Source organism: Mauremys reevesii, linkage group 1 (genome assembly GCF_016161935.1).
Source record: "Mauremys reevesii isolate NIE-2019 linkage group 1, ASM1616193v1, whole genome shotgun sequence".
Classification (NCBI taxonomy): Eukaryota; Metazoa; Chordata; order Testudines; family Geoemydidae; genus Mauremys; species Mauremys reevesii.
The window spans coordinates 346466980-346480662 of NC_052623.1; the positions used below are offsets into that span (position 1 = coordinate 346466980).

Genomic DNA, 13683 nt, shown 5'->3' on the forward strand with positions numbered 1-13683 from the left:
ATGTTTGGAGAAAACAAACGTAGCTATTTTTTAATTTTTGTACTGCATTTTATTTATTCATCAACTAAACCAAAATACATTTCTATCATGTGTTTCCTATAATTTTTCTAGTGCTTGTCTGATGTGTATTTTCTGATGTTATAAAAGGATAGTAGGGCATGGAATGGTGTTATTTCCAGCAATTTTATATATTGGTTCTGCACTATTTAAAATTTTTTTATTGCTTGACCTCTTTGACATTTTGATATCACTATAAATGAAATTATGATGCAGCTGGTGGTTGTTCAGGTTTTTTTAACTGAATCTTTCAGTGCAATTTTTCTCAAAAAATGTAAGAACTAGTGATATAAAATGTAATGTGATTATAACTAGAAAATGACTATTAAAAAGTCACCTTGCTTTGATACAAAATTATCCTAGAAGTCTGTTAAGCATTTTTCATTAATTGCATTGTTTTTAATCTAAATACAAATGTTTATAATTATAAAGTGAGTTTCTGCGACCATCAGCACTGCAAACCTAATATAGCTACAGAAAAGCAAACTGTGTGTTTTCGTCTGCCTCATGCTCCATCATCAAAATTGCCATCCAAGTTATAAGTCCAGAATCCCCTTTGGTTGATGATGGCATTTTGAGGAGCAAGAAACTAGTCTGACTTTCTGATAGCAGCTTGAACTTCCGGTACAAGCAGTAACATTTTAAAAAGTCCTTTTTGACTTGTAAATGGAGCAAATAAGATGGAGAAAGTCACTGATGCTAAATAAACACAAAATACCAAGATGTCATTTTAACTGAATAATTTTTCTGACCCTTTACCATGCCTGAAAACTGTATTAGAACAAAGTGTGTATATGCTTGTGCTGAAATTAAGGACTAGACTGTTCTTCACCGGAGAGAGCACTTAAAGCACTTTACTCCAATTATATGTCTGTTATTCAATGCAAGAAGCTGTTAGTGCCTACTGAAGCAATTAATCTGTAAAGTCTTGTAGTTGGGATTGATTTCCACTGGGTGGTGACAGAGACTTTTTAGATCAAGAGTAAGTCAGTAGAATAAAAACCATTTTAATGTGACTCTAATTTCAGATCATTTTTGGACTTGTTATATTGGCTCCTTTGTTTCCCCCCGTTTTTTGCGGCTCTCTCTGGTTTTTGGTACTGATGCTGCATGGACTCCCCTAACTTTAGACACAGGATAACCAAACCATTACACGCGTCCACAAAAAAAATGGCACAGTATCAACTGTGCAGTTTCTCATGCAGAGTTTCCATCAGATTCCTTTTGAGGAAGGCCCAATAATTAAACGTTTTGTTTAGTTTCTTGGTATGTTAAAGGGGAGGAGGAAGAAGAAGAATACAATTTCACACCTCACTATGCATCTAATAGTGGCAGGCTAAGAAAAATCCAGTTGCCCAGAAAGCTCCAGAAAACAAAACCAGCACATTTGGGCAATAATAATGTTAATTATTGCTACCAAAACAGCCGCCAGCTGACAGTTTCCACTTCATATTTTCTGTTTTTTCAGTTGCCCCATTAATATTATCTTTTTGGTGCAAATGCATCTTAAAGAGAAGATTTGTTAACCTTTGTAAACTATATAAAAATTCCCAGCCCAGAAACAGCTGTTAACATGATAAAAATGTGCCCTGCAGTCAAACAAGTGAATGTGCCCTGAATGTTAGTAAACTCAGTCTTTGGACCAGTGGTGGAAACAAATTCCAGTTAAGGCAGCAACACTGAGAACACCCTCTTGCTAATTCTTAGGTGTTCAGATCTGGGGACTCTTAGCAATTGAGCTTCAAAATCGCAGTTGAAGGGGTCAAGGTAAAAGTGTGGCTGAGGCTGCAGGTGAAGCTTTAGGCTGAAGTTTGGTGGAACATGATACAGAACTTGCAAGGGAATATTTGGCATGTTACTGTGACAAGTCATGAGATGTTTTATTTGCATACTTTTTCTCAACAGAGGGGCCTGCATGCTCTCTCTCTGTTTCTATGGTTATTTGCTTGCTCTTTCACTCTGGGTATTTCTTTTTTTTTTTTTTTCTCAATTTGCTTTTTTTAGAGGTGAGGATATGAACCTGTTTTTCTTTTTCCTCTGTTCCTACCAGCACCCGACATCGTGGTCTTCCTGTTCGCTACTATCCCCCAAGTGTCTCCTGGTATTTTATCTCTGGCTTTTTCACAACATTCATGTACATGATTTGCATGCTTTCTTTGTGAGTTTGAGCCATATATATTTGCATTAATATGCATGGTGATGGGTGTGCAAATTATTCTTCCTGTTTTTATTTCATGTTCCTCAAAGGATTTCATTTTCTTTAATTTTAGGTTAATTTAAGAGCTCTTATTGTTTTCAAGGGCGATAAATTATTCTTGGCATCTACTGCAGTTGGTAGCCCCTAAGAATGATTGTTTGTGGATTTACTGGGAGTGACCAACACCCTAATTAAATATAGTCTGTTCTGTTTGATGTTGTGTTGATTTCTAGTAGGTATTAAACACACATTTTATAGCTTAAAACAAAGTGCTTTTTTGTAGGAGGTGTCAGTGGTTTGGAATATACCTTTATGCTGTAAGATTCTTGTTATTGGACCATGCCACTACCCCATTACTTTTGATGATGTCTTTAGCCTGGATTGTGTTATGGTAAGAGGTGGGCAAACCTTAGTTAATGTTAATCTGAGCATGACTGAGCCTAGGATTCAGGTATGTGTTTTGCTGCTTTGCCCGTTAGGAAAACGGAGCATAGCTAACAGAGTTTAGTAAAGTGGCTATATCTAAAGGTTGGAGTACAAATGTTTATTTACTGATCCAGACAAGATTTTCGATGTTTGAGTGTGAGGCCAAGTTAATTTGTGTTGCATGGAGGCTTTATGATGAAGATATAAAGCTGTGTCTTTTTTCATCCTATATCTTATCTTTTGTTTCTATGCAGACTCTAAGCTCCAGTATCATCAAATCATAGGAAACTAAAGCCTGGTATCACGTTATTAAAATGCCCACGGTTTTATCTTTCTAAAGAACAGTTGTAGGCTTGGAACATTTTGGCTGTTACTCTGGTCTTAGCATTCATTCTAAAGTTTAACAGCTTCACAATAGTGTTCCATAACTAATATTACGGTGTAGGTTGTCCTGACATCCTTTTTATAACTATAATTCAGGTTAGTGCATACATCATATAAACCACACACACCAATGGTAATGCACTCTGTTACTGTGAACCATGCGAGAAAGATTACAGAAAATAATCTTCAAAGCAATGTAGAATTCAATAAAAAATGTCTGCAATATTCTCGCTTGGGTTTTATGAAAGCTTAATGGTAATTAGGAGACCTTAAGTGTGTCGAATTAAAAAAACCAAAAACTTATTGTTCAACCACGCACATTTCAAAGGATTCCAATCTGCTCTGTGAATTTCTTCAAGACTGAAAGAGAAGGGGAAACAGTTGATGCTTTTAAATGTGTATATGCAAATACAGAAAGCATTGATGTAGGTACTGGAAGAGCACTGGAATGCATATTTAAATATGAATGCAACTATTTATTGTTTAAAAATAGATTGAATAGTTACATTTCAAGCATGAAAGACGTTATTGACAAAGGAGGACCATTTTTTCTTAAGATGTTTATTGCATACAAGCACATTAAATTATCTGTGTTAAAATTACATCAGTATAGTTACTGATGGGCCATTTTCTTACAACATCCCATAACTCCTTATGGATCACCTGAAAGTTGCAAACTACTTAACAGCATATAAAACCAAGATCGCTTCTGTATAATTTACACAAACTTTTTTTTTGAAGGGCATATTGTATGTATTTACTTCCCAATGCAGACTTCATTCTTATCATTAAAATAGACAGTTTAGTAGTACACAGAAGTGCTTCATTTTTGTGAAATGCTGCACTTCTTAATTTAAAAAAATTCATTGAGACAAATAAGATGGGAAAAACTAACGACATAGGGCTCTAGTGTTGGAGTATTTATTAAGGGTGAAATTCATCCCTGTGTAGAAAACAAGCACAAGGTCTTAAGTTCTGCATACACCCTAGTTGGAGGTCATAAGTGGAACATAAATGATTTAAAGGTTTTGCAGAGCCTCTGTAGGGAGTGAATTCCACCCCAAAAAGAATATGGGACAGTTTTTTAACTGTGTAATGTAGTGCTCAGTATATTGTCTTGGAAAGCCATCTTTATGAAGGAATCTGTCAGCATTCTTAAAGCACCTGTCATCATAGTTTCTGTGTATTCTATATGGATTGTAAAAAAACCAGAACCATGCAGAAGAGCAGTCAGGTCTTCCTTACTAATCATGTCATCTGTGCGATTTGAGTGCACTTGCTGATTCAGGTTTTCGACATTTATGGATTTTCTATTAGCCCCTTCATAGTTTCTCTGCCTTTTTCTGTGTCTTGGAAATTTGTGGGAAAACAATTCTAACTTAACTTTATTTTCTTAATCTTCAACTTTAAAGTTTCACTTACTGTCTTTTGAAATATAACTGTAACAGAGTGGTACGATCCACCACTCTGCATAGGGATTCTGGACTCTTCTGTGACCTATCAGGTTAGCAGGAGTTAGTGCCCTGCATAAATAAGCTGAGTGAATTCTGCTGACTGTGGCAGGAAGCTTGTTAACTCTGCCAAGTTATGAGACCTTCTGATTAGAGTGAAACCAGTGATAGACACGAGGAAACTTAAGAACAGTCAGGCTGGAAGGATTAAGTTTAGGCTGACGTTTGTTTTTAATTACCAGTGCAGCAAGAGCTCAGGCAGGGGGTAAGTTTGACCTTACACAGCACTGTAGACTTCATTTGGAGCACATTGAGAATGACCACCAGCATACAACAACTATGAAACTGGCATTAGTTAGGCAAGTAGGAAACAGAGACTTTTCTGTTAAACTCTCATTTTGTTACTTTGTCATCTCTCCCACCCTCATCATGTTTGTTTTGTGCACCTGTCACCTCCTGTCTGACACCTAGACTGTAAATTCTGTTTTTATTTGCCTATGCAGAATCTAGCATGATGTGGCCCTGATCCTTGATGGCACTTCCTATGTGCTATCCAATGATAATCTCAGTTTCTGCCATCCCCCTCTAATGAGAATCAGCTGTCAAAGATTGAACTCATATTATTGTTTATACAATTTCCATGGTGCTATTAATACTTCTAAGCACTATATTTTAGAGCAGGGATTATCAACCTTTGGCATGCGACTCGCCAGGGTAAGCACCCTGGCAGGCCGTGCCGGTTTGTTTACCTGCTGCGTCCACAGGTTTGGCTGATCGTGGCTCCCAGTGGCCGCGGTTCGCGGCTCCAGGCCAACTGGGGCTGCGGGAAGTGGCGCGGGCCGAGGGATGTGCTGGCTGCTGCTTCCCGCCGCCCCCATTGGCCTGGAGCTGCGAACCGTGGCCACTGGGAGCCGCAATTGGCCAAACCTGTGGAAGCAGTAGGTAAACAAACTGGTCCGGCCTGCCAGAGTGCTTACCCTGTAGGGCATACCAAAGGTTGATGATCCCTGTTTTAGAGAGACAACTGAGTGTTCGTTCAGGTGCAGTATACAGAGACACAGAATGAATTGTTCGTACAAATAACCGGTGGTGATGAGATGTTAACTTTTAACTTCAGATTTTCCAGTGATAGACGAAAGTTGCATGGTCCTGTGTCTCTAGTGCAGCAATGAGGATCAAAACACTAAATTATTTTTCTACCAATGATTTTACATAGCTTTTCTATATAATTTTTCAGCAAATCCAGGGTTTTTTTTTTCTGTCCTTGCAGTTTTTACTTAGTAAGCTGCTATATGATAGAGTTTATTTGGCTATCCTGTCTGATCTTTAAAAGTTACAGGCAAATTTTCAAACAGATTATGTGGGGAATGCATTTAAAAATTACATACTTAATTTTTTTCTATTTATAATATGAAAGAAATTGCTGTACATAAGTAGGGAAACTACAATTTTACAAGGTGTGGAAATAAGACTTATTTACCAGTATTAATTTAGAATGGGAAAATAGCTCTGACTGCTGAAAGGAGAGAGTAATTTGAACAGAAATAGTCATATGGGCATTATCAGACAGGCGGTATAGCTATCATTTCTCGGTTTATAATTAAGTCTTTTACATGGTTGCAATCTGGAATATAGTGTCCCCTTAAGAGACTGACATTTAAACATTGAATGATGTAGGATATGTTGTGCTCATAACCAAAAGAGAACTCTCCACTTATATGCCGCTCTTAAGTAAATGCTGTTGTCTTTTACTGCCATCTTTGTCAGAACAGAAATATTAGTGTTTCCATTTAGCATTCAGATTCTGTGATGATGGGGACCTTAGTAGTACCTAGATATTTAAATAAATTCTCTTCTAACTACAATGACCATAAAAAGAACTGAATTTAAAAAATGAAAGTGGTAAGCATAATCTTTTAGCTATACTGTACATATTTAATAGGATCATTATGAAAAGAGGCTGATTGGCTGACAAAGCATTTAAGTGTAACTATCTAATGTAACCATTAGTCAGTTTTAGTGAACTTACTGTTCAGTATTTAACAAAAAAATTATGTTTAAAAAATAAAAGCTCTTGCATACTTTGGGTGTATAGCTACACTGGTACCCATTTTTCTTGTGTTTTGAAGTCTCTTGGCGTTGTGTTTCACCTTGCATGGTATAGTTGTCTAGCATAACTGCACACCTGATTGCATACTTATACTAACAAAGTTAAGAAACAAGCATTTATATGCTAGATTTATTTCTGACTCCCCTGGGGTCATTAGGGTGTGTGTGTGTGTGTGTAATATAAAGGGTTTCAAAAATTTGCCAGACAGCTGCAAGCCAGTGACCTAAACCTAATAGGCATATTTCAATAAGGAAGAAGTATGAGCTCAAGGATAATGGTCTTGTGAGAAACCCAGCAGCTCACCTTCAACTGCTGAGAAGGAGTATGGGACTGGGATTCTTACCAAGGTTTTGTCCCTCAACCCCTGTTATAGACTCAGTGTAGAAGGTCACTAATAAAATTGAAATCTTCCTTCTCTATCTATCTTCTGGAAGGTAGAAACAGCTATCGCTTTCCCCTTCCTCCAGAGCCTCTTAACTACTTCGGTAGAATGGGACTTCTTAATCTACTCCTGCACACAATGTTTTTGTGGGGATGAAGAGGGTCCCCTCCATGAAGACTCCAGTACTCCACTGCTAATTGCTTTCCCAAGCAGCAGTAATGTAAAAATGACATGACATTTCTCAGTTGCACTTCTTTCCACAGTGTTCAGTATAACAGTGGTAAAACAGACCCGAATCTTGTTAATTGTACTCTAGTGCTTGGGAAAACTCTGAGCAGCAGGATAGCTGCTGCAGACTCAGGAAGACAATCAATGCAGTATTGAGTGCATATTTAGTTCTACTAGTATCTTTGCAACTGTAAAAGATAGGAATTTAGACAAAGTGTACCTAAAGTTATATTTAGGCACTTAAATAAGTGGTCTGATTTTCAGAGCTGATAAACTCCTATCAAAGATATATAAAATATGTATAATGTCCTTTAAATATATATGGACATTATATATTGACCAGAAAAAAAAAACCCTAGCTCCAAATTTAACTGAACTTTGGGTCTGAGATCTAAATCCAGAGTTGAATTTGGTTGTCTAGACTTTTCTTTTATGTATTGTGTGTGTGTGTGTGTGTAGGTGTTTAACACACATGCAGAGTTCCATATGAAGAAACTTCAATTTACTTTATTACTTATTTTTTAGGTAAAGAAGATGAATTTCCAAAGAAGCCATTGGGACAAATTCCATTGGAACCTCAGCCTGCCATGCTTAATCTTACTCATATGCTCAATGGACAGAGCAACACTAGTATTTCAAGAACACAGACAACAAGAAGGACAGAAAGGAGACTATCTCCTGAAAAAGTACAAGAAGATTCACCAAATAACCGAAGAATTAATTCACTGGAAAAGAAGCCTTCTTTAAAACAGCAAAAGCCTGGACCAGTAGTCCGGAGTGAGCTATCTAAGAATGACGTAGATATCAGAAAAAAGCCTCAGTCAACAGTACAAGACAATTCTAGACAATATAACAATGCAGCTGCTAACCAAAATTCGAATGCTACTTCCGATACAAGAAGGGAATTTGTACCTAAATGGAATAAACCTTCAGATATCAAAGTTATTGAAAAGACTACAAAACTTACCGTGGAGGTAAAAGGTAGGTCAGTAAACCATGCTGTTTCAGGCACGCCACCAAGTCTTGGTGAACCACAGCCATTGAATGTAAAACAAAAGATGAGGGGTTTGGATGCTGATGAAGGTAAGCGAGGGTCTAACGCATCGCAGTATGACAATATTCCAGGTGTTGACCATGAGAATGAGAATCCTGTTGAGGAGATGCTAGAAAGAGCTCATCCACAAAATCCCAGGAATGTAACACACTCTAGTAGTCCTAGAAAGCAAGGTGCAAAAATTCCTGGCCCACTAAAAATATCCAACAATTATGCCGTCAGTTCCCAACTGAGAAGCCCAAGATATTCATCTCAGTCTGATGGGTCAGATCACAGATCAAATGTTAAACAGCCACCACCATCTTATAGTAACCCACCTATGTACCATGGAAACACTCCAAAGCCTGCCTCCAGCGCAATTAGTGCAAGTTTTATACCTTCACAGTATAATCATGGGAACCGAACCAACACTTCTGGTAGACCATATGGTTCTATCTTTTCAACAGATTTTTCTCCAGATAAACCACATATGTACTCTTATCCTGCCAATCGCCAAAATGCTATTTCTCCACCTTCTAGTCGAATAGAAGTCTTACCTGTTGATGCCTATCCTGGCAACTCTAGATCACCCTCAGGTGTCAAATTTATAATTCCTCCAGTGGATTATTTGTCAGACAACAGAAAGAGGCCAGATGCTGCTTATATGTATAGACATGAGATATATAGGCAGCCCTGGAACCAAGATGCTAACCAAAGCCACTTGGGTAACTTACAGAAGTATGCAGCTGGTCAGCCAACACCTATTCAGGACCATAATCTTCCAACTGTTTCTGTGGATAGTCCAATAAGATATAGGACGTCACCAACCTTGGAAGAACATGGTTCAGGCCCACCAGCCCCTGCCCAGCACTACAGAAACCAAAATGATGGGATGTCTATGCATGAATCAGTGCTTCTGTGAAAATCAATCAATGCTAACTAAAAAGCAAGAACTGAAAACATTAGATATATATTGCTGTGTTTATAATTGTCCAAGTCAGTATTTTATACAGAATGTGGGCAGTTCATGCAATTCTCTGATAAAGTAATAACATTATTTCAAAGCCATTTTAAACTTTGGCTGAAAGGTAGTTGAGCTTTTAAACTTGCATTGAACCTGTTGAAAGGGATCTGATGCATATAAACATAGCAATAGCAGTAGAGTCATCTGCAAAATGTGTCTAACACTACCATGTTTCTGAAATTTAAATAATTTGCACAGAGCTATGATCTTTCTGCCTAGCAACTGTAACACATTTGCAAGCTGTATTTTGACTGACATTACAATGCAGTAAGTGTGCTTGTGCAAATACACAAATATTTACCTGGAGAAGAACTAAAGAGGCTAAAATGTAGATGCATTTACTCTTGGGCTAGGTTAGTGAAGTATTTTATTTCAGTTTAATTATTTTCTTTGTAATTTATTTGATAAATGACCCATTCATTTTGGATGGTCTTTCCTGTCTTTATATACAAACTGCCTCAGTAACCCAGGATCTGATTGAAGTTGGAGAGATGCTCTGGGTTGTTAATGTAATCTTACATGGGATGCTGTTTCCCAGTTAATCTCCATTCCTTTGGCTGCTATCTTGCCTTTCCCTCAGCCAGAAGGAACAGACAAGCAAAACCATGGAGCCAAAAAGAGTCGCTCTGATCTGGCCGACAAATGGTGCTTAAAATCAGGGCAGTCTGAGTGTAGCAAGTCTTTAGGGTATGGATGAACTTTCAGCACAGAATCTGTACCTTGTACCCAAATCCAATGTTGCAAAGCAATGCTTTGCGTTCCCATTTAAGTCTTCTGAATTATTTGAGCACACCGTATACAATGCTAGAAGCAGAAATGGTGCTGCATTCTCACGGCATGCAGCCTTACCATGGGGTCTAACGTAGCAAACCAGTCATAGTGTGAGCTACTGGATTGCCAAACAGTCCTCTTACTGGTATAAGAGTATTGCCAGTCACTTGAAACTTGGGGGCCGAACATGGGGGTTGTGTAGCTATTTTCACCCTCTGTGTGCGGTGTAGGGTTGCCAACCCTCCAGGATTGTCATGGAGTCTCCAGGAGTTAAAGATTTAATCTTCAATTAAAGATTGTCATCTGATGAAACCTCCAGGAGTACATCCAACCAAAACTGGCAACCCTAGTGCTATATGAATGCGTTCAGTGCTCTTTCCCATAATGTCAGTTCAATGACATGTTTTGCTTTTGCCCTCCTTTTTCCAGAAAGCAATAGGCTCATGTCCAGGGTTGGGCAAGTGCTGCTGCACTGTCAGGCCGTTGAGAGATTGTGTGATTTGCAACCCTGACTGTTAATAAGAAGCTTAATAGACTCTTTGTAATTAAATATTTTTTTAAATTAGTGTTTGCAGCCTTTTGTACTCTACATTCTCCTTGGCTTTCATCCACTGTGAAAAGAAAAAAAATGCAGGTTAAGTGGCATATTTGGGGTGCAGTCTTGTGAGCTGCTGAATGTAGGAATTGCTAAGCATGCTGACTCTCATTGAAGTTAATGAGAGCTGAGGGTGACAGACCTCTTGCAAGACTAAGTCCTTAGAGCTTTTAACAGAAAAGATTTATAATACTTAAATACCAAAACACTGGTAGGTTCTGGGACACTTAAAAATCAGTCTTTGTTTGTCATTTGCATTTTCTTGAGGTGTGTTAGCTGAGTACATTGAACACTAGAAAACAGATAAATTTTTCTTTTAAAGAATGAGCTGTAGTGCCTATTCTTGCTGCAGGTTGGCTGTCTAGGTTTTAAGGTACAGAAGTAAAATGTTTTTTGTTTTTTTTTTAAATGGAAGTAACATTTAGTATATTTCACACACTTCTTTTGTGTATATAATGAGCGGTGTAATTTGTAATGAACTGGGCAGTTTTATATTTTAAAGATTGCAAACTGCAGTGAAGGAACAGTAGCTAAGCACTACACTGAAAAACTCTAAACTGAAATTGAGATGATGAATATTACTTGGGCTTACCTTAGTTCTGATTACTTACAGCAGCTTAGCAATGTATGTATATAATGTGGTTAAGTGTAATAATCCCAAAGTTTTAACCATGGTTCTGTGATTCATAATAAATAAAGCTGTACAATTTACTTTGTGCTAGCAGCCTGGGACTGCTCCAAAATATGTATCAACACTAGTAAATACTGTAGATTTTTATATATAAAATATATACACACTATTTTCTTATGTCCTCTGCAACAGTTTTTTAACTGTGTATTCTATTTTGATGTGGTTGCATTTTTAACATGTATAATAATATTAATAAAATCTATGTTGTTATGTGTCTTTTTTTACCATCTTTGATTATGTTTGTAGGCAAAAGCCATAATTCTGGTCTTCCCAGGATAAACTATTCTTTGTAAAAAATTAATGGTATACTCTTGTATAATGTATGCCCTATTTAATTTGTCTGTTTTTTCTTTTAGACCGAGCAATATCAATATAATTCTTAAAATGCCTTGTCATTGTTTCAGAAGTTACAGCTTATTGATTATAGTCTTCATTGCTAAACCTAGCCCTCAGCAATGGCTTTAGAAACGAGTCTGAACTGTCATTATAATTTTCCTGCCCTATCCCAGTGTTCTCACCCTATAGCCGTCAACAGTGGACTTATTGACATGATAGATCTATACAATTTTACTAATCAGACTGAAAAATATCATTTTACTCAGGATTTATGTAGCAGTGATCTGTACTGTCCTAAAGGGAAACCGACACATCATCGTTTGAAGAATAAAAGTCTTATTTATGGGTAAACGTCATCTGCTTATTTAAGGTAAATGTATTGCAAGCATCAAAGGAATTATTCATTTTAGTTACCAAAAAGCTCAATATTACAGGAAACAGTAGTAGACAACTCTATCTGTAGCTTACAGTAAGAAACAATTCTGCATTGGCTGGTGTAATGGATTAAATGTCCTGACTGGAGCTTTTCCTTCTCTGCTTTTTATAATTCTAAAACATACAAGCAGTAAATATAGCTCCATAAACAAATGTAGGGCCCATTTTTTCCTTCAGTAACACTGGTGAATTCAGTGGGAGTTGTACCCACACAATTGAGAGCAGAACTGAGCCTTTATGGTAAAAGTGACACACATCCCAACATCCCCGACAAAAATGAATTTAAAAGTGCCAGCACTGATGCTGAGGAGCTTAGCAACTCCTTGGCCATGGCTTAGGAGAGCTGCCTGAATGTTAGTCAAAAATACACCTTTGAAATGAACCACTCAATTCCAAAATTAGATTTGAACAGTAAACAACATCAAAATGTCAAAAAGACAGAACAGCCTAGCGAAGCAGAGAGGTAAATCCCTTTGATTCCCTGAGGAACACATGTATATTTTCCAAGAATATTTTTTTAAAGATTCCTACCCTGAGTTTCACATTATCCCAGATATGACTTTGAAATTGGACTTGCAAATTATAGATTTTTTATCTCCCCCGTGAGTCCCATTACACTGCCTGCACAATATATGCCATCACATGCCCACCTTTTCTTTTCCAGCAGTGTGCATTCTGCTGCCAGTACTTCAGTGAGGAAAAGACCCTTTTTATAGTTCTGTAAACATGGCATGCTTATGAAGATCTGTGAATGTAGCATACTTAAAATTTAACAACATTTTAACCTGCGTAGTTTGTCTTAGCGTTTTCCTTTTAGGGGATGTTAAGCCAACACAAATGCTTTTCAATACACTGTCACAACAGGAGATAGCTAGATCAGTAACAAAAAATCTGGATCATGATGGCAGTAATTTGAACATGGCCTTTAAAATGGTTGCCACATCTATCAGGCATGAGGAAAGAAACTGTTCTGGGGCTTCTTGGTGCCAAAAGGAATTTTTTCTTGGAACAAAGAACCTGAGTTCTCCTGAGTTTCTTGGTCCCTCCACTGCCTAGCATTGACTAGTTTTGTTTGTACATGTATTGTAATGCATCAACAGAAAACCACTCATGCTTTTTACAAGTACAAAAACTAGAGAGTTTGAATCTTCTGAGAACCAGCATTTCATCCTCTGGCTTTTGACACTGATTTTGAAGTTGGTTTGTTCTGCTTATGTTATTTGGGTAGGTCAGAGAAAACTAAGCTGTGCTGTACTTCGTTTCTCTTTTCTCACTTCTTTCTGGTAAACTCCCTGGACCCCTTCTCTGGCGTTTCCTGACCTGTGTTCCATTCCTCCTCATCTACTGCTATTCCTTGGTAATGGCTGTCAAGATGGTTAAGACAGCAGAGGTTATCATGTCTCTTCAGCCTTTTCCAGACAATGTCCAAAGCAAAACTGTATTCTGTGCATCGAATGCATTTATCCACAAGCCTTAATGGTAAAAGTTTATTTAGGGGCACGGTTACATATTATACATGTTCTAAGCCTCTCTTGTTGTGGAAACTTTTTTTCAAGGGTTTTT

General features: G+C 37.6%; 1 protein-coding gene across 11 annotated transcripts in view; it reads left to right on the plus strand.

Moving 5' to 3' along the window:
* The window catches only part of USP6NL (USP6 N-terminal like), a 211738-nt gene extending 200000 nt beyond the window's left edge, over positions 1 to 11738 (plus strand). For all 11 annotated transcript variants that reach the window (XM_039519456.1, XM_039519458.1, XM_039519465.1 and 8 more), the window contains one exon: positions 7761 to 11738. In XM_039519456.1, coding sequence (XP_039375390.1) covers positions 7761 to 9190 — 1430 coding nt within the window. In that variant the 3' untranslated portion in view covers positions 9191 to 11738. The remainder of the gene's footprint in view (positions 1 to 7760) is intronic.
* Positions 11739 to 13683: the final 1945 nt, after the last annotated feature.